Source organism: Lynx canadensis, chromosome A3 (genome assembly GCF_007474595.2).
Source record: "Lynx canadensis isolate LIC74 chromosome A3, mLynCan4.pri.v2, whole genome shotgun sequence".
Lineage (NCBI taxonomy): Eukaryota > Metazoa > Chordata > Mammalia > Carnivora > Felidae > Lynx > Lynx canadensis.
Window position 1 is genome coordinate 11,520,362 of NC_044305.1, and position 26,176 is coordinate 11,546,537.

At 46.0% G+C, this 26,176-nt stretch overlaps 1 protein-coding gene across 1 annotated transcript; it reads right to left on the reverse strand.

Annotated features, from left to right (window-relative positions):
• Positions 1-10,626: 10,626 nt before the first annotated feature.
• On the reverse strand, positions 10,627-26,173 carry RNF114 (ring finger protein 114). The gene is made up of 6 exons (XM_030309422.1): positions 26,009-26,173; positions 20,065-20,215; positions 17,602-17,708; positions 17,116-17,230; positions 13,757-13,864; positions 10,627-12,487 (listed from the first exon to the last, which is right to left on the reverse strand). The coding sequence occupies exons 1-6, from the start codon at positions 26,146-26,148 to the stop codon at positions 12,422-12,424; spliced, it is 687 nt and encodes a 228-aa protein (XP_030165282.1). The 5' UTR covers positions 26,149-26,173; the 3' UTR covers positions 10,627-12,421.
• Positions 26,174-26,176: the final 3 nt, after the last annotated feature.

A 26,176-nucleotide genomic window follows, 5' to 3' on the forward strand; every position in this document is an offset into this window, starting at 1 on the left:
TATACTGATTGCCCCTGAGACGTGGTTTCTTTATCTATTCATTGGGGCAATAAGAAGGGGGTGGTTCTGGAACAATCCTGGGTAACTGGAAGGAGGTGATCACCCTGGTTCAAAGGCAGTTGTCCCAGGCCTCGAGGGCGGCAGGTGTCTCTGTGTGTGGGCTGAGGGACGCCCTGCAGCCGGGCCTCCCCACACCTGGCGTGCTGGTGCTCCCGCTGGTGCTCCAGGCCCAAGACGGGTCAGAGTGAGCAAAGTGAGGTGAGGTCAGAGTGGGCTCTTCGCTTCAGACTCAAAATAAGCTCCAAACCCTGCTCGTGGCCCCCGAGCGGCTCCATCACCTTCACTCTCCCCGCCTTGCTGGCCTTCTTGCTCCTCGTCATACACGTTCTTTCCCGTAGCAGGGGGAACGCCCTTATGCTCCTCTGCCCAGGACAGCCTTTCCCAGCTCTTCCTAGAGCTGGCCTCAGTTCAAACATCACCTCAGAGACCCTAATACCATCTCACTCTCCCATCTCTTGCACACCGGCCCATTTGATTCCCATGGCAAGATTATCAGTCCCATTTTATAGATAAGGAAACTGAGGCTCAGTGAGGTGAAATACTGACGTGCCCAAGTCACAGCGAGCGAGAAGCAGAGGGTACCCAGCCTAAGAGGCTAGGATATGGTGATAACCCAGCCGGCCACAAACAAGGTCTCTGTGCCCAGTGGAGCTCACAGGTGAGGGAGGGAGATAGTAGCAGGCAACTCAGCAGCCCCAAGGGACCCCAGTTGAGTCAGAGGAGTGAGATCCAAACTGACTCCAGGCTGAGGTCACAAGGATGGGCAGGTGAGAGGGGAAGGGAAGTGAGAGAACATTCAGGCAGCAGTGACCATGATTAAGAAGCCCAGGGGCAGATGAGTGTTCCAGGATGGGAAAACAGTTCTCTCGCTCTGTTCAGAGCCCCAGGCCCAGGTCAGTGCTGCTGCTTTTTTTTTTTTTTTTAAGTTTATTTATTTTGAGGGCGGGGGGGTGGGGGGAGGAGAGCACAAGCAGGGGAAGGACAGAGAAAGAGGGAGAGAGAAAGAATCCCAAGTAGGCTCCTCACTGTCAGTGCAGAGCCTGATGTGGGGCTTGAACCCATGAACTGTGAGATCTTGACCTGAACCAAAGTCGGAGGCTTAGCCATCTGCGCCACCCAGGCACCCCCTGCCAGTTAAGATCAAAAATGTTCAAATGGAGTTTAGGAAATCACGATGTTTTTAATATTTGCATTTAATATATTAACACTTAAAAAATTTTTTTTAATATTTATTTTTGAGAGACAGAGACAGAATACGAAGAAGCAGGCTCCAGGCTCCAAGCTTTCAGCCCCAATGCGGGGCTCGAACTCACGAGCCGTGAGACCATGACCTGAGCCGAAGTCAGATGCTTAACCGACTGAGCCACCCAGGCGCCCCAATATGTCAACACTTTTAAGACATATACACAAATCACTACACAGCACAAAGCTGAGGCCCAGACAATAGACAAGTCCCATTCCCTCAACTACACCCACCACCCAGGTCAGGAGCTAAAATCTCCAGGGTCACTTCAGAAGCCCGCATGTGTACAAACACACACACACACAAGCCCTCTAACCTTCACCTGTATGTTCTCACGGGTCTTCAAGGCAGTTTTGCCAGATAAAGCCTAGATGCCCCATTAAATTAGAATTTCAGATGAACGACAAACAGGCTTTTAGTATAAGACTGGGACAGACTTATTCTTTATCTGAAATTCAGACTTAACTGGGCTTCTTGTATTTTTATTTGCTAAATCTGGTAGCCCGACTTGGAGACTGGCTCCAATGAGCACTTCCAGCATAATCTATAACCGGTCTTCTGTTGATGGGTAACCGGGTTGCTTCTCAAGAACAATAGTCCCCTGAAAATCCCCACACAAAGGACTCTGACCTTACCTACAATTGTATCTGCAGGGTGTGTTCCAAAAAGTGGCTTAGTCACTTCTCTGCCTGGATTCCTGTGGCCGGGCTGCTGGGGCCTCCAGTGCTTTGGACAAGCGCCCTCTCAGTCTCTGGGGCACGTTTCTCTTTCTCTCTCTCGTCTCTGCCATTTCTGCCTGTCTCTGCTTTTTTCCCTATTTCTGCCTCTCTCTCATCCTCTTTCCCTTAGATCCAGCAGCTCTGAATAATAAAACACTCAGAGAGCAGGCAAAAATGTGTTTGTAAGGACACCCACTCTGTCTCGGTCTAGAACAGTCAAGCTGGAAACAATCTAAATACTCGCTAAAGTACGGCCCCGCCTCACCAGCAGCACCATGCAGCCATTAAAAATAACACCAGACCGACACGGAAAGATGTTGTGGCTACATCATGGGAGTGAAAATGCAAGTTAACGAGACGTGAAGCATTTGCCCATTTTACATTTCAGTCAAAAATAATGATGGCTCAGAGCGCCTGGGTGGCTGAGTCGGTTAAGCCTCCGACTTAGGCTCAGGTCCTGATCTCGTGGTTCCTGATTTCCAGCCCGGAGTCGGGCTCTGTGTTGACAGCTGGAGCCTGCTTCGGGTTCTGTGACTCCCTCTCTCTCTCTCTCTCTCTGCCCCTTCCCCACTCACGCTCTCTCAAAAATAAGTAAGCATTGGGGCGCCTGGGTGGCTTGGTCGGTTGGGAGTCCGACTTCGCCTGAGGTCATGATCTCACGGTCCGTGAGTTCGAGCCCCGCGTCGGGCTCTGTGCTGACAGGTCGGAGCCTGGAGCCTGTTTCGGACTCTGTGTCTCCCTCTCTCTCTGCCCCTCCCCTGTTCATGCTCTGTCTCTCTCTGTCTCAAAAATAAATAAACGTTTAAAAAAAAAATAAGTAAGCATTTAAAAAAAATATATGGTGACTCAAGGACACATAAATATTCTACTATTGATGGGATTAGTTGTCAGTAGGGGTGAAGTGGTTTCAACTTTCTTCTTTGTATTTTTCTATCCTCCTGTCTTGTTATTTTCTTAACAATAAGCATTATGATTTTACGGGGCACCTGTGTGGCTCAGTCGATTAAGTGTCTGACTTCGGCTCAGGTCATGATCTCACGGTTCGTGGGTTCGAGCCCTGTGTAGGTCTCTGCTGACAGCTCAGAGCCTGGAGCCGGCTTGAGATTCTGTGTCTCCCTCTCTCTCTGCCCTTCCCCCACTTGCACTATGTCTCTGTATCTCAAAAATGAATAATGCTAAAAACAAATAATAACCATTATGATTCTTAACACTGTACATATTTGCTTCATAATTTTCAGCACTGTGTATATTTCCTATCTATACAAATTTATAAACAGGTATCACCATTTTTTTTTCTGAACCATTTAAGAGTAAATTAGAGACATCATGTCCTTTACTTTTAAACTTCTCTATGCGGGGTGCCTGGGTGGCTCACTCGGTTGAGCATCTGACTTCAGCTCAGGTCATGACCTCACAGCTCGTGAGTTCAAGGCCCAAGTCAGGCTCTGTGCTGACAGCTCGGAGCCTGGAGCCTGCTTCAGATTCTCCCTCTCTCTCTGCCCCAACCCACTCGCATTCTGTCTCTGTCTCTCTCAAAAATAAATAATAAAACATTTTTAAAAACTTAAACTTCTCTATGCAAATTTAAGAACAAGGATATCCCCCATGCAACTGTAATATAACCATCAAAATTGGGAAACCTAACATTGATACAATACTGTTCCTTACATACCACAGTCCATATTCCAGTGTCAGCAATTGGACCAATGATATCCTTTATGGTAACCCTCACCTATCAAGGATCCAAACACAGCACTGAAGTCAGCTACCACACCTCTGTAGGCTCCTTTGACCTTGACAGTTAGGAAGTTCTGGCTGTTTTGTAGAATGTCCCTCAATTGGGATGATTTGCCTGACAATTCCTTATGGTTACATCAGGTTAAATGTTTCTGCCGTATCTTCAGGTGTATCCCATCGAGTCACCCATGGTTTGCCCCATTATCGAGGATACTTTTTTTGAGAGACCGCGAATGGGGGAGGGGCAGCGAGAGCTGGAGACAGGATCCGAAGCGTGCTCTGCCTCTGCGTTGACAGCAGTGAGCCTGATGCCGATCTTGAACTCACGAACTGTGAGATCATGACCTGAGCCACCCAGGCTCCCTGAGGATGTTACCTTTAATCACTCGGTGAAGAAGGTGTCTGCTAGGTTTTTCCATTACAAAGCTGCTAATTTTCCCTTTGTAAATAATTTCTGGGGAGATCATTTGAGACCAAATAGTCCAGATTATTTTTAGAATCAGAAAAGGTATCACTAAAGTCTTACAACCTGTAAGGACTGAGCTTGTCCACCTGATTCTAACCATCACCTAAGCCGCTGCCCCACCCAAGCTACAACAGGTTTGCGGTAACACTAGCCTACCTCACATTCTATAATAGGATTTGCTAAACTAGCCTAAGGATGCATTTTACCTGAGGTCCTTTCTAAAAGATAGACTCCCAGGCCCCACCCACACCTACCAATCAGAATCTCCAAGGGAAGGGCCTGAGAATCTATTTTATAGTAAGTGACTCCCAGGTAATTCATGTCTTCAGGCCAAGTTTGGGAAACACCTCACTTAATAATAGCAGCTTAGTCACCAAACATTTACAGCTGCTAGCTGCTTAGGTGGGGCCGGGCACTGAGTGGTCTCAGGGATGGGTGGGGGGAACAGTGGTGACATTGGTAGCTCATTTATTAAGCACTTATTTTGCTCCAGGCCCTGTCCTAATGCTTTCTGTGGACTATTTAACTAGATTCCCATAACTCTATTAAGGAAGACACTCATTAATCCCATCTTATGGATAAGGAAACCAAGGCAGAGATTAGAATAATCTGTCCACTGGTCACAGAGCTAGTGGTTGCTGGGAATAGGAGGCTGTGCAGTGTGCCTGAGACCGTGCATCTAGTCACACTTCTGTGCTGAAACACCAAGTGCTGGGTCCCTGCTTGTGCAAATTACTCATCCTATGTGGCCTCCACTCCCTCATCTGTGTAACGGGAATGCTATTAGCGTCTCTCCTGAAGGGCTGGTTAAGAGGATTCAAGATAGGACTCTTCCAGAGTAACCTGAATGCCTGGCTTTGATCATCTTTCAGGAACCAGACGATTAAATCAAAATTATTTGCGGGTGGGGAGGTACTATGTCGGGAACCAAGGATGAGAAGGATTATCGTTATTCCTGTACTCTTAGTGCCCCGCTGAGCCCTATGTGGGACGCTCAGCAGACACTAAGGAAGGTTGGGGAATCAGGAGATGAACACAGGCAAGAAAGCATCCAGGGACCACATCGTCGAGGGCCTGGGCAGATCCGGTTTCCACCAGGCAGCGGCCATCTTCCCTTGCGTGCCGGCCTGAGTCTTGCCTCCTCTGCCCAGCAAGGCCCTGCTCCCCACAGACGGTGGGGCCAGCTCCAGACTCCAGGAGACACAGCCCCCTTCAGGCTCTGCTTACCACCGCACAGGCCCCTAATTCTGGGGGCCACTGAAAGGAAGTACCATTGTAAAAGAGCCCCCTCTTAGTTCCGTTTCCATGCTAGGAATATGTATTGAAGGTATTTGGGACCAAGTATGAAAGAGAGTAGGGCACAAGACAGGCAGAGTCCTTGCCCTCAAGAGCTTAACTTCTGAGTATGGGAGACAGCCATTAAAACAAGGAATTGTACAAACAATTATTTAGTTACTTTTTAAATATTTATTTATATTTGAGAGAGAGAGAGACAGAGACAGTACCCAAGACAGGAAGGGGCAGAGAGAGACAGAGACAGAATCTGAAGTAGACTCCAGGCTCCGAGCTGTCGGCACAGAGCTGGACGTGGGATTTGAACTCAACAAGCTGTGAGATCGTGACCTGAGCCGAAGTCAGACGCTTAACTAACGGAGCCACTGAGGCGCCCTCACAAAAAATAATTTAATGAGGTGTGAGTTGCCTAGCACATAGCAGATGTTCAGAACATTTGCCATGCTAATACACATTGAGTAGGGTTTACAGACTTGACCAGTAAAAAACACACAACACCCAATTAAATGTGATTCCTAACAAACAACAAATAGTATTTTTAGCATGAATATTCCTCGCATTCACTTCTTGACTTGAGCAAATTATACTTCTGTGAAATATTTCATACGTATTTATACTAAAGTTACTTGTTGTTTGCTTGAAATTAACATGTAACTGGGAGTCCTGTATTTTACCTGAATATTGAGCAATGGGGCCACAGAAGTAAATAGGAATCCTGACCTCAGGAAACTTAATAGTATAGTCCGAGTATTTACACAAAAGTTTAATAAATACTCTGGGGGCGCCTTGGTGGCTCAGTCAGTTAAGTGTCTAACTCTTGGTTTCGGCTCAGGTCATGATCTCGCGGTTCGTGAGTTCAAGCTCCGCGTCAGGCTCTGCACCAACAGCAAGGAGCCTGCCTGGGATTCTTTGTCACTCCCTTGCCAACCCTCGCTCACATGCTCACTCTCTCTCAAAACAAACAAATAATTTTTTAAATACACACTCTGATTAATATCAGAAGTTTCTAGAGGAACATCAGACATGAAAGTCTGATCTAGGAATCCAAACTGCAACTGGGAAGCAAAAACAGTGGGGGAAGTGGAGGAGGGGGCCAGCAGGACCAACTATTTCAGAGGAATAGTGGGAGACCTGACACGCTTGTGACGTGGAAAGGCCCGTATGGTCAGAGCACAAGGAGTAGGAGTGTCGGGAGTTGAGGCTGGAGAGGCAGGCAGAGGGCAGAGCACAGGGGGCCTGGAGGGGGGCCCTGGAGGGGGCCTGGAGGGCCACAGCAAGGTGGTGGGACTTTATCCGAGGGTAACTGGAGCCTTTGAAGGGTTTTCAAGGCTCCTTCTGGCAGCTTGGTGGAAGATGCAGTGGATGTTGGCTAGAGAACACTGGAGAGGCCAGAAGGAAAGCTGCGTCGGTAATTCAGGTGAGGTCATGGCGGGTTTTGAGATGCTGGTGGCAGTGGGATAGTGATATGGGAGCTAACATCATAATTTTGTAACATGGGGTGTTGAGGTATACAAAGGAGTTAAAGATGATGTTTAGGCTAACTCTTGAGCAACCTGGAGGGACGTGTAGCACCTTCTCTAAGGTGCTGGGGGGTGAAGGACCCAGCACGAGGTGTGGTAGTAAGAGGGCAGAGGAAGAGCTCATTCAGCTTGGGCCATGCAGAACCAAAGATGCTTTCGAGTCATTCTGCAGACAGGTCTTAGAAGAAGCTGGCTCTGTGGGCCTGGAGCTCCAGAGAGCTGTCTGGTTGAGAGCTACGGGTCTGGGCTCATCAGCACATGGACGGTAACGAAAGCCAAGAGAAGAGTGGTCAGTGGGGGGAGTCTGCCTGGGGAGAGGACATGGGGTGAGTCTAGGGCAGAGGCTGAAGAATTCCAACAGCTAAGGGAAGGGAACCGGAGATGGCAGCTGCCAAGGAAATGGAAAAGGAATATGGTAAAGAAATAGGAAAAGAAACCAGGACGGTGTTGCAGCAGCAGCAACGGTTTCTAAGAGGAGGGCCGGGTCAAGAGCACGAAACAGGCTAAAGATGAAGTGGAGGGGACTGACACTGACCTATCTGCTGGAGTCAGTGACGTGCCTTGTCCTGTCTGGTCTTTGGGGGAGGGCAGGGTTCAAAGCACAGGTTGGAGGAGCTGCGTAAAATTGGGAAAGAAGAGAAACTGAAGCAGTGGGGGAGGACAACCAGCTCAAGGTGTCTGGGTATGAACTTGGAGGAGAGGTAGGGGCCAGTAGGTAGATGGTGGGAGAAACCCAATCACGTTCAGATGCTATTTAGGAAGAGAGCCAACAGCAGGCGACACTCGACGCACTCGAGTGGGAGGGAGAAGGCCCAGGTGGAGAAAGGAGAAAAGGTCTAGATGATACTGTGAGCCTGCGGACTTCTGGCTTCTGGTTTCTTCACAAAGTAGGAATGTTTACTATTTATTAAATGGCTACCATTTATTAATCCCTTACCATGAGCACTCACCAGTCTGTAATTATACATTTGATTATATGTGAATCCCCAGTGCCTGGCACAGTGCTGGCACATGGTAGGTGTTCAGTCAATACTGTGTATGCCTGAATATGAAGACATCATCCATCTCCCCACTAAGGAAATTTTAAAAAGTTTTTTGGCCAAACTGAACATGAGACCTTTCACCATTGCAGATGAAATACTCAAATGCCTGCCGATTCTCACTTACTTACATACCTAAATCAAAAGTAAAAATATTTTGTCTAGTCCTAAGAAGTCAGAAGAAGGATCTTCTTTAAACCTAGACCAGGTCTTGTCACTCGAACCTCCAATGCTCCCATCTCACCCAGAGAAAAGCCCCAGATCTGCCCCCCTCCAGCAGCCGCCTGTTGACACGCTCCCATGACTGCCCCCTCACTGCCCTGCCCCAGTGTAACACACAGGCTCCCGTTAGGGCCTCTGAACATTCCCTCCAGGAACGCTCTTCCCTACCTGGTCAGCAGGCTTGTCCCTTGTTTCATTCAGGTCTCGGTTCAAATGCCATTTTCTTGATCTGTCTGGGATGACAAAGGACTTCAAGGACTGCCGCCGTGTGTAGCATTAGACCTTGTGATTTCCTGATGTGTAACCGGAGTCCAGGACTTAACTGCTTTAGCCAAAGGTGGGGGTATAAATGCAGGGGTAAGAAGACTCATGGATTGCTGGTACTGTCCGTAGCAAGAAGGAATGGTAAAGAGGGAGGGGCATGGAGGGAGGAAGCTGGAGATGCTGAACTCAGTTTGGGCCGTATTAAATTTAAGGTTCCCATGGGATTGGGATCGGAACGGACAAGCCCAGGGAGAGAAGTCCAGGAGCTGAGTGCCCACAATGCAGCAGGCGTCCTGCCAGGGTTTTGTGTACATTGCTCCTTGAATCCCAAGAACTTTAAGATGCAGCTATTCCTGGAAATGTACGACTAGATGAAAGCAACACTTCTAGGGGCGCCTGGGTGGCTCAGTCGGTGGAGCGTCCAACTTCGGCTCCGGTTATGATCTCACAGTTCGTGAGTTTGAGCCCCACGTCGGGCTCTGTGCTGACAGCTCAGAGCCTGGAGCCTGCTTCCGATTCTGTGCCTCCCTCTCTCTCTGCCCCTCCCCTGCTCATACTCTGTCTCTCTCTCTGTCTCAAAAAATAAAACATTAAAAAAAAAATTTTTTTTAAATAAAAAAAAGCAACACTTCTACATTTGTTTTAAATATATGTAATTAAAAATAAGTAGACATTTGAATAGTTCATTTGCAGTGATAAACGCTCTAATAGTCAATTTGGCCAAAAAACTTTAAAAATTTCCTTACTGGAAAAATGAATGACTTCCTTATATTCAGGCATATATGTTATTTACTAGGCATCTTTTATGTGTCAGCACTGTGCTAGGCACATATTAACTGTGTAATTATAAATTGATAAGGGATTAGTAATTGGCAGCTAGTTAATAAATAGCAAATATCTCCTACTTTATAAAGAAACTAGAAGCCAGAAACATCACTCCTATTTTATTGTAGAGAAACATTTAAAAAGGGAAAATATTTGCCAGATGTCCCACAGCCAGTGGCAGCATGCAGAACAAACATGCCATGACCTCAGATCTTAATGCACAAAACCCTTTACTACAACATCTCGGGGATGCTAAGTCATTGGAATGGAGCTGAAGCCACGTGTCTAAATAAAGCCTTATTTCATGGAGCACGATCACTTCTTGCCTCACCAGAACTCCCAGCTGTGACAAGTAGGGGTTGTGTTCATTTCCAAGAGAGGACAAGCTCAGTGAGGCCCCACTATTAAAGCGTCAGAACTGGGGCGCCTGGGTGGCGCAGTCGGTTAAGCGTCCGACTTCAACCAGGTCACGATCTCGCGGTCCGTGAGTTCGAGCCCCGCGTCGGGCTCTGGGCTGATGGCTCGGAACCTGGAGCCTGTTTCCGATTCTGTGTCTCCCTCTCTCTCTGCCCCTCCCCAGTTCATGCTCTGTCTCTCTCTGTCCCAAAAATAAAATAAAAAACGTTGAAAAAAAAAAAAAAATTTAAAGCGTCAGAACAAAGATCAGAGCCAGATGGGACTTGTGACAAACAAGAATGTCTCCTTAGAAAGAGCAACAAGGGGCGCCTGGGTGGCGCAGTCGGTTAAGCGTCCGACTTCAGCCAGGTCACGATCTCGCGGTCCGTGAGTTCGAGCCCCGCGTCGGGCTCTGGGCTGATGGCTCAGAGCCTGGAGCCTGTTTCCGATTCTGTGTCTCCCTCTCTCTCTGCCCCTCCCCCGTTCATGCTCTGTCTCTCTCTGTCCCAAAAATAAATAAAAAACGTTGAAAAAAAAAAAAATTTAAAAAAGAAAGAGCAACAATCTTCTGGAGTCTCCTCAGGCCCAAACCTCAGCAAAAGGTGGTTAATGAGGGACACCTGGGTAGCTCAGTCCTCAGTGTCCGACTCTTGATTTTGGCTCAGGTCACGATCTCGAGGTTCATGGGGTCGAGCCCTGTGTCAGACTCTGTGCTGACAGCAGGGCCTGCTTGGGATTTTCTCTCTCCCTCTCTCAAAATAAACGTTTGAAATTATAAAAAAAAAAAAAAAAAAAAAAAAAAAAAAAGTGGTTAATGAAAACAGGCATTACAGCTTGCCAATCGGATAAATTATGAAATTTATTTATATTTCACCTTTTAAAAGCCAGAACATAACAAATTTCACTTTCTGGAAAGTCATCTTATTAGAAATACATGAAGTGCACTTAATACAAGGAAATCAGTTTCTTGGTACCATTAGTGAGATGGACAGTCATTCGTTCCCTCAAATGAAGGCTTTGTCAAATTTCCCTCCAGATTCAGACCTCTCAAGTCAGGGAGGGCTAAGTGAACTTTTTCCAGAAATCACAGTGAAGGCGCTGACCTTAACATTTGGGCCCTCCAAAGCAACATCACATTAGAAAAGACTATTTTGCCTAGCAAAGGGCCCTGTCTTTGCTGGTCACCAGGCGTCTGCAGCCCCCACTGGCAGGCAGGGAGAGGCCCACAACAGCGGTGCTCACAGGCCCCAAAGCTCCCTGCCACTTACAACCTCAGCCACTGACCAGAAAAACTTCCCATGTTCAGAGTAGAGAGGTCTGACACGAAACAATGAACCTAAGTCCACGTCTTTTGGTTATGTTCCTACAGATTAGACTGACACCGCTCTCAGCCTTGTATTTATTAATATTCGCAAAACATGGTGAACTTCAAGTTTCTTGAGCTAGTTTCCAGCAGTTTCCATTAACAAGTGCTCACAAGAGCTGTGTTTGCCTTTTTAACAGTGCGTCTTGTCAAAAGGAGACAGCAGGCTGTGAGACCAGATTTCCCATGACCTCTGCTTTACAAGGCAGGTTTCACACACTGATTTACAGATGGAAATCAGTTTCATAAGGAAACCATTTATGATAGAAAAGCAATACTCAGATACTCAGTTTAATCTAAGTTACCAAAGAAAAGATAAAATAACTAGAGTATCTACTGGAGTCCCCAAACTTCTTCCTTCTTATTCATGTGAGGACTCCTTCTCGTGCCTCAAGGACAAGAATGTAAGCAGGTTCCCAAACAGAGAGGCAAACATGACGCAGTCCTTTGAAAATACCATGTTAGTTCGAAAATCAGAACCAAAAAGCTATGGCCCTCGCACTGCTCTTAGCTGACCCTCCTCCCCACTTATGGATAAATGGAGTTTAACTTTCCTAACCTAGAAACACTTATTGTCGCTAAAAAGATGTGGTTACACCTTATCCTAAAAAAGGCACCATGCAGGCATTTAAGACTGAACCAGTTAACTCTAAGGGTGTGCAGGAGCGGTAGGAAAATAGAACTAATCAAAACTTCCAGCATCGGATCATGCTAAACCCAGAACATTCACCCCAACAGGCCTTTTGCAATGTTTCCCAGGAGGGACACTCCAGCTTCCGGCAGCTGCTGCTAAGGACCAGCTAACAGAACCTCCGCAGCACAGAAGGAGCTCCACCACCGATGGGACACACGTTTGCCAGAGCTCACACACCTCACCTCAGGGACAAGGAGAGGAGGGAGGTGCTGGTCTCGTTTGTGCTATTCGTGACCCAGAACAGGTCCTGGCTGGCTCAGAGGACCTGAGAGATGCACACTAAAGGGGAGGAACGAGAGTGAAACAAGGGTAGGTGGAGAACCTGGATTCTCTTCCAGAAGGGGAAGCAGAAACTCCAGGGAGCAGCTGAGGGCAATCAAGAGACCAGACACATGACAGAGTTAACAGTAGGGGAGACCCCAAAGGAAGGGACGGCTCTGACCTGGGGACCTTTTTCCCTGTCAGAAGTGACCACAGCTCACTTCCAGGTCTGTTGTACATTGAAGGTGTAGGAGTCACAGGTTCCACGCCCAACACACAACGGACGCTCTGGAGCACGAGCTGGACAGTAGACACCGCTCACTGATCGATGATGGAGCGCTGCAACACCTGATTCATCATGTCCTCTTCATCAACATCGTAATCCTGAGGGCGAAACACAGACCCTTGGCCCCGGCACCTGTCACAGCCGCAAAGACTGTCGTTCAATGGGGGAAGCGGGGCGGCCCAGTGACAGGCTCCGGAGACGCCTGGCCCAGCATGGATCCCAGCTTGTTTCTGGTGCCAGCCACGGAGCTCTGGGCAAACCGCTCGACCTCTCTGGGCCTCTGCCGCCTCCTCCTGAGGATGAGAACACTGATGGCTCCCTTAGACGGGGACTGTGAGGACCACAGGGCACCTGTGCGCGGGCCTGGCACAGACCGAGTGCTCACATGGGAGGACTTTCACTGCAGTGAAACTGGACTTTTAATTCAACGAGGCCAAATTACCTACTTGATTACAACTCGGGAATTTCATCTGTCTTCAGGGCACTAACAAAAAGGACAGTTATTGGGAAGTCTGGATCTCAGACACTCTCTTAGACTGAGAATACACATTCTTAGGACAACTTAGGAAAGAGTCATGCTTTCCTTCTTGGGTCCTGAAACACAGCCATTAAGACTGAATGCTGTTCTAAAATCCTCACAGCATACATATATATATATATATATATATATATATATATATATATATATATATATATATATATAAACAAACGTTCTACTTCAAGGGTTTGGCCAAATTTATCTATTACTAGAATGCTAACACAACAGTGGGTCCCTTCAAACCACTCAGCACTAGGGAAAAGACACAAACCGGATGACTACTTTTGGCAAGTGGATGTGTTTTGACCTAAGATGCTCTAAAAAACATGTGACACTTCATATGGAATTCCGCCTTTCCAGCTTCTTGGGGTTGGGACAGACGGAGAAAGCTGGCAATGCTGTGCCTGTGTCTCTACACACTGCTGTCAGCGGGAGCTGATGGCAGCATGACATGCGTCAGGTGCCGTCTGGCTTGCAAATCCTCAGGGAGACCATTTCCATTACCTGCCTGGTCCCCATGGGCATCTGAGCTTCAGGATCCCAAGCCAGGTGCTGGAACGGGTAGAAACTACACATACCAAAAGAAAGTGGGAAAAACCTCTGGAAGAAAACCCAGGCGCAATCTTACATCGTGTCTCACTGTAGACACAACAAAGGCTCTGACCACTCAGTGGGCTCACGAACATAGACCACACAGCTGCTGTTCCAGAGAGCCCATCACATCAATGACAAAACTCAACAATGGGACCCACAGCTTTCCAGGTAAGAGAAAGGATGTTGTTGTGCTGTTACCCCAGGGGAGAGATCGGGCCCCGGGCTCCAGACTCACCACAAAAGTGTCGTAAGAAAACTGGTGCCGGCGCTGGATGTGCTCTATGAAGTTGGCGCTGCGGTAGTTGGGGTCTCCCCAAGGCATCGAGGCACATATCGGACAAACCTTTCAACAAAAAAGCACGGTCTCAGGCACCTGACCTTTGAGCTAACATTAGCCCTATGTGGCCCGTATCTGGCCTTTCTTCCAGGGCAGCTTTCCTGACACATCAGTTTAGGGCCTGGCCACTCCTTCACAGGTACGTTCGTATCCCAGAAAACACTGTCAGTCTCCCACTCAGGTCAAATGACACGTGAGAGTGCCTAACGGCTTTGGCCATGATACTACCCTTTCCTGATCCCCTACTGTGGTCAGGACAATGTGTCAGCCCAGTAGGGGCCTAGACTATGGCCTTCTGACCCAGCACACAAAATGATCCAAAAGCACAAAGAAAAACAAGGAAATGACAAATGAACAATAACCTGAGGAAGTAAAACACAACCTTCTGTGCTATTTTTACAAAGTAAATGCTGAGACGAGAGGGCTGACGTTGAAAAGCCCTCATATAAGAAGTCGATTTGGGAATTATGGGGACCACATCAAAATAAAAAGCTTCTGCACAGAGAAGGAAACAATCAGCAAAACTAAAAGGCAACCAACAGAATGGGAGAAGATATTTGCAAACATATCAGATAAAGGGTTCGTACCCAAAATCTATAAAGAACTTATCAAATTCAACACCCAAAAACCAAATAATCCAGTAAAGAAATGGGCAAAAGACATGAATAGATATTTCTCCAAAGACATCCAGATGGCCAACAGACACATGAAAAAATGCCCAACATCACTCATCAGGGAGATACCACCTCACACTTGTCAGAATGGCTAACATTAACAACTCAGGCAACAACAGATGTTGGTGAGGATGCGCAGAAAGAGGATCTCTTTTGCACTGCTGGTGGGAATGCAAACTGGTGCAGCCACTCTGGAAAACAGTACGGAGGTTCCTCAAAAAATTAAAAATAGAACTACCCTATGACCCAGCAATTGCACTACTAGGCATTTATCCACGGGATACAGGTGTGCTGTTTCAAAGGGACACATGCACCCCCATGTTTATGGCAGCACTATCAACAATAGCCAAAGTATGGAAAGAGCCCAAATGTCCATTGATAGATGAATGGATAAAGATGTGGTATACACACACACACACACACACACACACACACACACAATGGAGTATTACTCGACAATCAAAAAGAATGAAATCTTGCTATCTGCAGCTACATGGATGGAAATGGAGGGTATTATGCTATGTGAAATTAGAGAAAGACAAATATATGACCTCACTCATATGAGGAATTTAAGATACTAAACAGATGAACACAAAGGAAGGGAAGCAAAAATAATATAATAGGGAGGGGGACAAAACATAAGAGACTCTTAAATATAGAGAACAGAGGGTTGCTGGAGGGGTTGGGGGAGATGGGCTACATAGGTAAAGGGCATTAAGGAATCTACTTCTGAAATCACTGTTGCACTATATGCTAACTAACTTGGATATAAATTAAGTAAATTAAAAAATAAAAACAAAAATGAAATAAAATGAAAATAAAATAAAATAATAAAGAAGTCAGTTTGGGCGTTGAAGACTGGGAGGTATTTGGAAAGACACAACATGAAAGGGTGCTCCACAAGACTGGCAGTGGCACAGAGGAAAGGCCAGGAGTCAGCAGTACAGGCATTACAGGCGATCAGCTGGCTAGAATGGAAAATTCAGAGATGGACAGAGAGGAGCTGGGACAGGGAGAAGCAGGCCTCAGTGGTCAGCTTAGAGATGGAACTCCACCAGTAATAAGGAAGGTATCGTAACAAAAGGGATTAGCAAAAGACGAATCTGAAATGGTGGAAGATTCCTGGTGGAAGGAGCTGGGCAGGCAGCTGTGGATATGGGGCTAGATCATGGGTCAGGTCAGGAGACTAAGGAGGAGGTCACTTCCAAAGGGAAGGGCTGAAACATCAACAGTTAAGAAGGAGTTCTGTAAAGGGAGAAGGGATAGAACAGAGGGCCAATGGATGAAGGAAGAGAGGCTTCAACAGAGACAAAATAACCACAGGAATGTCAGAAAGCCAAAGGAGGGGAAAAAAGAGAAAATTAGGTTGTAGTACCAGAAACCGCAATGTTGGGTATAGAACTTACTTGAAAGGAAAAAGAGGAAAGGGTAATACTACTGAAAAGGACCACATTCAAACATTAAAAAAAAAAAACACAAAAAAACCCTACGTACCAGTCTGTGATACTTAAAGGAGTGATAAACACTTTCCTAGTAATTTTTTTTTAATGTTTATTTATTTTTGAGAGACAGATCATGAGTGGGAGAGGGGCAGAGAGAGAGGAAGATACAGAATCTGAAGCAGGCTCCAGGCTCTGAGCTGTCAGCACAGAGCCCGACACGGGGCTCGAACCCACAGACTGTGACATCATGACCTGAGCTGAAGTCGGATGCTTAACTGACTAAGCCGCTCAGGTGCACCATAATTTCATATACATTCCCTTTCCCCACAACTATAAAGATACTACTCTCAAAAGGAAAATGACAGCTTTACACAGAAGATACCTGGTGGACACCAAGCGATCCGACAAAGGGGCCAACAGAGATCACATGACCCCTGAAGCGGCACCTAGAGGACACATCGCTTATGGAACGTCCCTGCTTCTAACGATGAAAAAACACACAAACCGAAATCCAAGGACCTCTTACAAAACAACTGGCCTGTCCTCTTTAAAAATGTTAAGGTCATGGAAGGCAAAGAAAGACCTAGCACCAGAGACATGACAATTACGTGTAACACACAGATCAAGGACTTGGGGGCAGGAGGATATTGCTATGAAGGACGTAACAATGGTTAAAATTCAAGGGCAGTCCACTTTTTTTTTTTTTTTTTTTTAAAGTAATCTCTAGGCCCAACGTGGGGCTCCAACTCACGACCCCGACATCAAGAGTCGCATACTCCACCAAGTGAGCTGGCCAGGCACCCCTACAATTGTTAAAATTTAAACATGAATTTTATATTAGATATCAGATTATGTCAAAGTTACATCTCCTGAGTGTGACAAACACAAAAAACGTGATTTTCGAAGAAAATGCTCTTGTTCTTAGAAGGTATATGCTGAAGTGTGTAGGACAAAAGGTCATGGTATCTGTAACTTATTATTGAATGGCTAGCAAAATGTAGAGTATCACCCAGAGTATCATTAAGCATATACTGTAAAATGTTACCAATCTGTGAATCTAGGTGAAGGGTACACAGGAGTTCGCTGCACTACTCCTATTCATTTTTCTGTTTAATTTTTTTCCATAAAAAGCTCCTCTTACCACAGATTTGGTGTCCGTGCTATGGGACAGCTTGCAGTGTTCCACTAGCCCTTCCTGATCAAAGTTCTTCTCGGGACAGTACGGGCAAGGGAAGGTGTAACGGTTTGGGACGTTCCTGGAAGATGAAAGGCAGAACAGAAGAAATCTCTTTGTGAGTACCCTTCCACACTTCAATCTCCATACCTCCAAAAAGGAGCAGAGTTCAAAGTGTTATGACAGGGATTCTGACAATTACCTCAGAAGCACATCAACTGTTTTGAACATAACTTCATAGCAGAGCTAACATTTGAAGTGAACATCAGAGTTCTCCACACCCCACCCCAAAACGAAAACGGACAGATAATAGTTATACATCCGTAGCCAGCATACATCTGAATAATAACTATACATCCACTTCCCCAAACTCCTACAACTAAACCCTGAAACATGCAAAGTGTCCACTGTCTTCATAGCAGAAGAGGACCTCCACCTGAGGGAGTCATTCACCTTGGTTGAAGGGAGGCATCCTTGGTGGTGGCCTTCACACCTTCCATGATGTAATTCTGGTATTTGGAACAGGTAGCCACGTGGGCCCGGATCTTGGATAGGAAGAACTTAGGAAGAATGACAGCCCACAGGTTAGTCAGACCTTGGACCAGGTCCCACATAATCCCAAAACAAGGGCAAGGTGAAAACCAGACCTGTACCACCCTGGCAAACAATCTCACCAGACTCCCAGCTATGCTGACAGGGCTAAAACCACGTTTGCTGCAGGGGCTCTGTTAATACCAAAGCTGATGTCTTACTTGACCAATCCAGGATGTCTGCTTCCACTCGAAAATAACTCTCCTAGAGGTTTTTGTATTCAAGGTATGCTCTCTGCTCAGACACACTCCAAACCCAGGGAAGGTTTAAAAGTTTTACACATAGCATTTAAACTAGCCTCTTCACAGCAAGCCAAGAACCACATTCTATTATGTGCAGCAGCAAAAAGTAATCATTTAAGTATAAGAGATAAAGACCAGTAATTCTAGTTAAGGTACAGAATTCCAGACTGTGGTAAATAATATTTAAAAAACAAAAACAAAAAACAGAAATCCAGAAATGTGAATTCTATTTCTCCTACAGAATCTAGCCTTTACAAGTTGAAAAGAGATGAAGCACTCTCCTTCATCACAGGTGTTCTAAAAAGAAAGAAAAAGTATAAGGAATGAAGAAAAAGGGGAGGTAAAGGGAAGATAAACATTTTCTGAGGCAGAATACACGTAGAGATATGATACAATACAAACATTAATCTTTAAAATGGAGAATATCAAAAGTATACAGAAAAAGAAAAATCCATCACGCATAAAGTAACGGGTAACTTCATTTCAATATCCTGAGTTCCAAAATTAAAGGAAGGCACAAGAAAAAAAGGAAGTTTCAATATTTGAGCTCTGGTTTACCATAATGCTTCTTTCTGTCTTACCTCCAGCTAAAGAACTTGACTTCGAGCTGCCAACCAAAGAGCTCCCAATTAAAAGGGATGGTAAATATCCCTGTTCAGAACAGTAGCCACTGTGTACCCTTAGTGCTAAATCAATCTGAAAGGAAGGAGATGGGAACGTATATCCATCCTACGGCCATCCACACTAATGTGTTAAAGTAACGAAACTGACACGTTACACCAGTAAGTCATTAAGTGAAAAATTTTTTTCAAAAATGAGAAAAAGCTCTAGATTTATATACTATGATCCTATTTTGTAAAATTCTGACAACTGTATTTGGTAAAAACCTTAGATCTGCGTTTGTCAAAGGGCAAAAAATGTTTTGCAGCCTCCTAAACTGAATCACTTGTAAAGAGGTCATCTCTGGGGGCACCTGGGTGGCTCAGTTGGTTAAGCATATGACTCTTGATTTTGGTTCAGGTCACGATCTCACAGTGTGTGGGATTGAGCCCTGTGCTGAGCCCTGTGCTAGGCTCTGTGCTGACAGCATGGAACCTGCTTGGGATTCTGTCTCTCTGCCCCTGCCCCCGCCCCCACCCCCATTCACTCATACCCCCTCTCAAAATAAATACATTAAAAAAATAAAAAGATAATCTCTAGAGTAGGAAACAAGCCTACATTATTTTATACTTTTGTATGATCTGAAATTAAGAAAATCATAATGATTTTAAAACCTGTAAGGCTGTGTGTATCTCTTGGAAAATAAGAATAATATTTCTCCTTTATTATAGATGTTAAATACACTGGATTCTAACAAGATTGTACAACAGAATGGATGCACTTCAAATGTTTGGTATTGCTATTATAATCAAATAATTTCATACTGACCTTTATGTCATGATTCCTATCAAGTGCTAAAAAGTTCAAATATTAAGTTTTATATCTATATTGACACAGATGACAAAATTTTCCCTCAAACTCATTACAGCAGATAACTTTTTTGAGATGACCTCATCTTATGTTAAAACAATTAAGAAACAAAGGCTCCTGGATGGCTCAGTTAGTTAAGCATCCAAATCCTGATCTCATGGTTCAGGAGACAGAGCCCTGCGTCAGGTTATGCGCTGACAGTGTGGAGCCTGTTGGGGTTTCCTCTGACCCTTCCCAGCTTGCAAACGCGTGTGTGTGCTCCTTCCTTCAAAATAAATACATATTTAAAAAGAAATAAATAAATAGCATTGTCATTATAATCTAAAGTTACGCATAATCTTGGAAAAGCGCGTCTTTTAAAGGAACAAAATGGGATAACGTTTTAGTTTCCAAAGCTACGATATATAATATACTAAACCAACTCTTAAAAAAGCAAATCAAAACCAATAAAGGTATTAAAATCAAACAGCACAGCCACGGCTGCAGATAACTAGCATGCACACGTGCTGTTAGTCACCTAGTCATGCTCTAACTTGAGAAACACGTGGCAACAGCTCTGTGTTTTACCCCCTCATCGCAGAAGGACACCGACTTCCGTTTTACTTCCACATACATTTTTACGGCAGCCATGGCAAGAAGTCTCTGTGCTCTCGATCTGCCGCTCGAGCTCCGCGGCTCGGACGCCAGGTGCCAGAGCGCTGCGACACACCCCACAGACAGGCTTCTTCGGCTTCAGACATTCCTGCAGGCATGCAGAGCAAAAGCTAGAACAAGACACACAGAGAACCTGCGTCATGCATCGTGGAGACAAGACAACAAAAATGGATAAACTTTTAAAAAGACGTCAATGAGTAATGGGTTAAAAACACGTTGCTCCCTAACTCCTGATTCAAATGCAGAGTCCTCCCAGGCCAGAAAAGCAGGGGGTGGAGGTCCTGCAAAGCACACACAGGTCCACCAACAGAAACAAATGCAAAACAAAACGCCAACTATCATGGTACACGGTGAGAGGGGTCATGGCACAGTCTTCAAACCTCAGCACCTGCCACTGAGGGATCTGGGGGTTTTCCTGAACCTCGGTTTTTCCTCTGTGAAATGGAGACGGCAGTAGCTACCTCTGGGATTACTGGAATGGGATATGGATAGCAGACCCTTCTTAGTACAGTGTCAAGCACCTGTGAAATGCACCACAAACACGAGGTGCTACCATTAGAGGTGAATATAAAGCACCACGAGGACACAGAGAGAAGACCAACTAGTTGTGACCCAAGGAGGTCAGGGCTGGTAAGACTTCAAAGGCAGCATTCATGAAACAGCCTTAGAAGAAAGAGCTCAACTGCAGAAGGGAAGAATACTCTAGGCCCTTAGACTTAAAAAATTCATGATGCACCTAAGGAAATAAAAGTCTAACACTTTTCCTCAGAAACAGTAGGAACCCAGATGTTTAAAGATATCAGTCAACAAGGCCAAATCCAAGTTTTAGAAAAATAGCTGAGGTTATCATGGACAATAGAGTTCTTGGTTTTCATTTTTTTTTTTTTAAGGTGAGGAAAGACAGGAGCCTTGAAGTAGAACCAAACAGATAGCTAAGGCAAGGAATTCTGAGGGCCTGAGGCAACAGTGAATTAACTGAAGAAATGATTCAGAGGGGGAGTCAGCAGTACTTGGTAGCTTACTGAGTTTGGAGAAGGAAAGTCAAAGATGGCCAAGTTTCTATCCTGAAACTAGGCAGGTAATAATGCTGAGATAAGAATGAACGGACACACAGAAAGAATGGACACTAAGACATGAAAATAGCCCAGCTACATACCCAACCTGAGACACTTAAGGCAGGATAATAAAATCTGTTAGGAAGAATTCAACACGTATCATCAAAGGTAACCTGTGCATCTCACAAATTTTTACTGTCTCTAAGGATTTTCTTCCTCTTTGTCATTAAGCTAGGTGTTAACACTGCCACACGAAACAGACCAGGCTGGAAGAAGGTGAGGGGGCCTAGTGATTCATCACTGAGAGTAAAGCAGAGAAGGAAACAAAAGCCCAGTCTTGATTTTTTTTTTTTAATGTTTATTTATTTTTGAGAGAGCAAGAGGGAGCAAGCAGGGAAGGGGCAGAGAAAGAGGGAGATACAGAATATGAAGCAGGCTCCAGGCTCTGAGCTGTCAGCACAGAGCCCGACGCGGGGCTCAAACTCACAGACGGTGATATCATGACCTGAGCTGGAGTCCGATGCTTAAGCGACTGAGCCACCCAGGCACCCTGATGTTTATATTCCAAAGTGGAGAAAAACACAAATGTTAATTTGCAATACAGATGAAGTATACGAAGGAAATAAAACAAGGCAAAGAGATCAGCCGACATAGATCATACAGAGCTTCTTTAAAGAGGTAGTAATATTTGAGTGGCACCTGGGCGGCTCAGTCAGTTGAGTGACTGACTCTTGATTTGGCTCAGATCACGATCCCTGGGTTGTGGGAACAAGCCCTGAGTCAGGCTCCGTGCTGAATGTGAGGCCTGCTTTGGATTCTCTTTCTCTGGCCCTCTGCCTCTGAGCTGAGACCCAAAACTATGAGGACACAGCTACACAGACCTGGACACAAAGAGGTACACACAGAGATGATATACCAAGTGCAAAGGGGTTTCCCAAAAGCAGGAAGGGAGGCTTCGGGACCATGATGGGTAGACCACTGAGAGAGGGTAAGTGATTAGGTTGGAGAGGTAGACAGGGTCTTGTGGCCATCACTTATTGTACCTCTTCTCAAAGGCAGATCACCAGAGTAACCCAAGAGAACTGAGGGTCCCAGAGAAACGAAGCCTAGATGGTAGGTAAAAGCAGCTTCAAGCCTTCCTTCAAGCACACACCAGGATACACAGCTCGTTAACCAAATATGCACAAGCCACTCTGTGCCGGAGACATGCCCAACATGCAAGCCTTTTTTTTTTTTTTTTTTTTTTAACGTAATGTATTGTCAAACTGGCTAACATACAGTGTGTAAAGTGTGCTCTTGGTTTTGGGGGTAGATTCCCGTGGTTCATTGCTTACATACAACACCCAGTACTCATCCCATGAAGTCCCCTCCTCAATGCCCATCACCCATTTTCCCCTCTCCCCACCCATCAACCCTCAGTTTGTTCTCTGTATTTAAGAGTCTCTTATGGTTTGCTTCCCTGTTTTTTTTTCCCCTTCCCTTCCCCCATGGTCTTCTGTTAAGTTTCTAAAGTTCCACATGAGTGAAAACATATGCCTTTCTCTGACTTATTTCACTTAGCGTAACACCTTCCAGTTCCAACCATGTTGTTGCAAATGGCATGATTCCATGCTTTCTCGTTGCCAAGTAGTATTCCATTGTATATATAAACCACATCTTCTTTATCCACTCATCAGTTAACGGACATTTAAGCTCTTTCCATAATCTAGCTATTGTTGAAAGCACTGCTGTAAACATCGGGGTACATGTGCCCCTATGAATCAGCACTCCTGTATCCTTTGGATAAATTCCTAGTAGTGCTATTGCTGGGTCGTAGGGTAGTTCAATTTTTTGAAGAATCTCCACACTGTTTTCCAGAGCAGCTGCACCAGTTTGCATTCCCACCAACAGTGCAAGAGGGTTCCTTTTTCTCCACATCTTCCCCAGCATCTGTTGTTTCCTGAGTTGTTAATTTTAGCCACTCTGACAGGTGTGAGGTGGTATCTCAATGTGGTTTTGATTTGTATTTCCCTGATGAGGAGTGACGTTGAGCATCTTTTCATGTGTCTGTTGGCCATCTGGATGTCTTCTTTGGAAAAGTGTCTATTCATGTCTTCTGCCCATTTCTTCACTGGATTATTTGGTTTTTTGGGTGTTAAGTTTGGTAAATTCTTTATAGGTTTTTATACTCTTTATCCGATGTCATTTGCAAATATCATCTCCCATTGTTGTTTGCCTTTTAGTTTTGTTGACCATTTCCTTTGCAAGCCTGGTTTTAAATGGTTCCTGTGTCTTGGGCTGGCTTTCCGTTTCCCTTTTTTATTTATGGGCCTTGATCTAGTCCAGTCTTCTAGGTGCTCCACCCTTTCTGTTACAGCGGTATGTACAAAGTCCCTTCTCCAGCTATATGCCACTGAATTGCAGAGACACAGTCATTTAGGGCTTGAAATAAAGTTTTATAAAAACTCAATGCCCCATCCAGCCAGAGCTACAAAGATGCTGGTTTCCAAGCATAGACGTTAGCAAATATCTGCCACTTTTTGCTGAGCAAAAAGCACTTGGCTAGAGCTAAGGGAGACTTAGCTCCCCTCACAGGGGTGCATCTATCTGTCTTCAATCAGCAGAGTTGATGAACACCTCGAACTAGCCTGGTGAGTATAGAAAAGAGCCAAGGTTTAAAACCCAGTACTTCCCCCTTGACCTCTGACCTGGGGAAGGTTCATGTGGCTCAATAAAACCTCGAATTTTGCTGCTCTTCAGTTGCTAAATTGCACTAGATCAAGCCTCTTTATAAACATTAATGGTAAATGAAATCCAATGAGGCGCGCCTGAGCGGCCTAGTCGATTAACTGAGAGTTAAGAGCGGGCAAGGTCAATCTTGCCTCAGGTCATTATCTCTTAAGATCAAGCCCTGAGACTGGCTCTTTACTGATAGCACGGAGCCTGCCTGCGATTCTGTCTCTCCCTCTCTGCCCCTCCCCTGCTCAGTCTGTCTCTATCAAAAAAAAAAAAAAAAGTAAAGAAAAGAAATCCAATGAATTGGTCCAAAATTAGGTAAATGTAGAAAGGAGGGCTGATCCAAGGAAAAGAGGATTCAATGAGAACGCTATCTAGCCTCCACCGTAACTCACATGAGTTTGCTTCCACCGCCAATTTCTTGGTTCATCCACCCATTACCCAATCGCTCCCCTACTCATCCACACCACTTTGATCCCTGTAATATCCTCCCACCGCACAATGAATTTTCACAATACTTTGAACACTTGTTAGTCTCACCTACCATCAATTCACTAGACTGTAAACTGAGGGCACTATCACCTTGTTTCTTACTACGCCCCAAGAATCTGGCACATAGTGAGCACACACTTTAGTTGGCTGAATGGAAGATTGGAAGATGGATGCTCAGACACACGTTAGGCACTGGGGACACAGAGAGGGGCAATACAGATATGGTCACTGCCCTCATGATCTCGAGTTTTGCTCTGTGTAAGGACGAAGGAAGCCCCAGGAGTGAAGCAGAGTAGTTTAAGTAGGGATGGTGATAAGGGAGGTGGCTTAAACCGGGACTTGAAGTCTGGAAAGGATGTGCAGTAGTTGGCAGGGGAGATGCAGATGGGGTATGAAGAGTTCCAGGCTAACTCAGCTGCAAGTGGGAACAGCCCAAAGCCAGAAAGAGCTTAGAGGACTTGAAGAAGCAAAAAGCAGTCAGTGTGGCTGGAGAGCCCTTGCCAGGTGCCAATCATTCTCTGGGCTGGCAAGGAGACACCTGCAGTTCATCTGGGAAGGGTCAGACAATGGTGAGCCTGCCCCCTGCGAGCCTCGATGCCCTCACCTGCAAAATGGCTGCCAACCCTCTTCCTCTGCAGGACTGCAGCACAAATAAGAATACCTGTGAGGCCCAGCAGGCGCCTATCGTGCCTACTCTCCAGCAAAGGTGTCCTAAAAACGATACCAAGGTGATACCCATGATAAGCACTGCGGGAGACCACCGAGGAAATGCCAACTCCCAGCGGCGAGAAGTGGCCACATTTTCTACAGTTGTTTCAACTTAGGTGTGTTTGTGTGTCTGATGGAGCAAGGTTTGGGTTCAAATCCCGCCAACCTCAAGGCACCTACCCCAGCCCAGGGTCTGTACTATCATTTTCAGACACATTTCCTTCAGTCGTCCTAACCAGCGTATGAGCAACATGCAGGCCACGGAAGGTTAATCTCAAACAAAAAACGCAGCAAACCTCGCACACAAGTAGGAATGCCAACAATCGCTACCCGCAACTCCCAACCCCTTTCACAGTTAAAGGCAGACTGGTGAGATCTATTATCAAGACTTCCCTTTTGTTCTTTTAGTCTAGTTCAGCGTTTTTCCAGTTTCGGTGCACATTCGAATTACTTGGCAGAACTGGAGACATGACGCCATACGTGCCTTACTTTAGGAGCGACGCACAGGGTAGTCAATAGAAACTGCGGCTAAGGGCCGACTTTTTTTTTTTTTTTTTAAGTAAACTCTGACCACTCGAGATCCAGAGTCGCACTCTCTACCGATGGAGCCAGCCAGGCGCCCCACCTACGGCCGAGGCCGACTTGAGACCCTCCCTAATCCCCAGCAGGGTGCCACTCCACTATCGGGGGTGAGAAGGAGCCTGACAGGCCGCCTGGAACAGAGTAGGCGCTCAACAGACGGCGGGATACTTGGAAGCGAGCAGGGCGGAGAAGCACGCCCCGCCAACTTCCACAGACCTTCAGGAACCCCGGAGGGCCCCGCGAAGAGCCGCCTGTAGACCGGTCCTTGAGCTTCCGCACCGGAACCCTCCCAGCCCGGTCTCGCCCCTCCCTACCAGACTCCCCCCGACCAGGCCCAGGCTTGCCGCTTACACGTGACCACAGGGCACCTGCACCGGCTTCTCGTACACTTCTAAGCACACAGGACACGTGAAGCGGCCCAGGGGGTCGGCCTCCGCAGCGGGCCCAGCCAGCTGCGCACCACCCTCACGGTCCTGCTGTTGCGCCGCCATCTTGCTGCCGCGCAGAGCGGCGCAACGG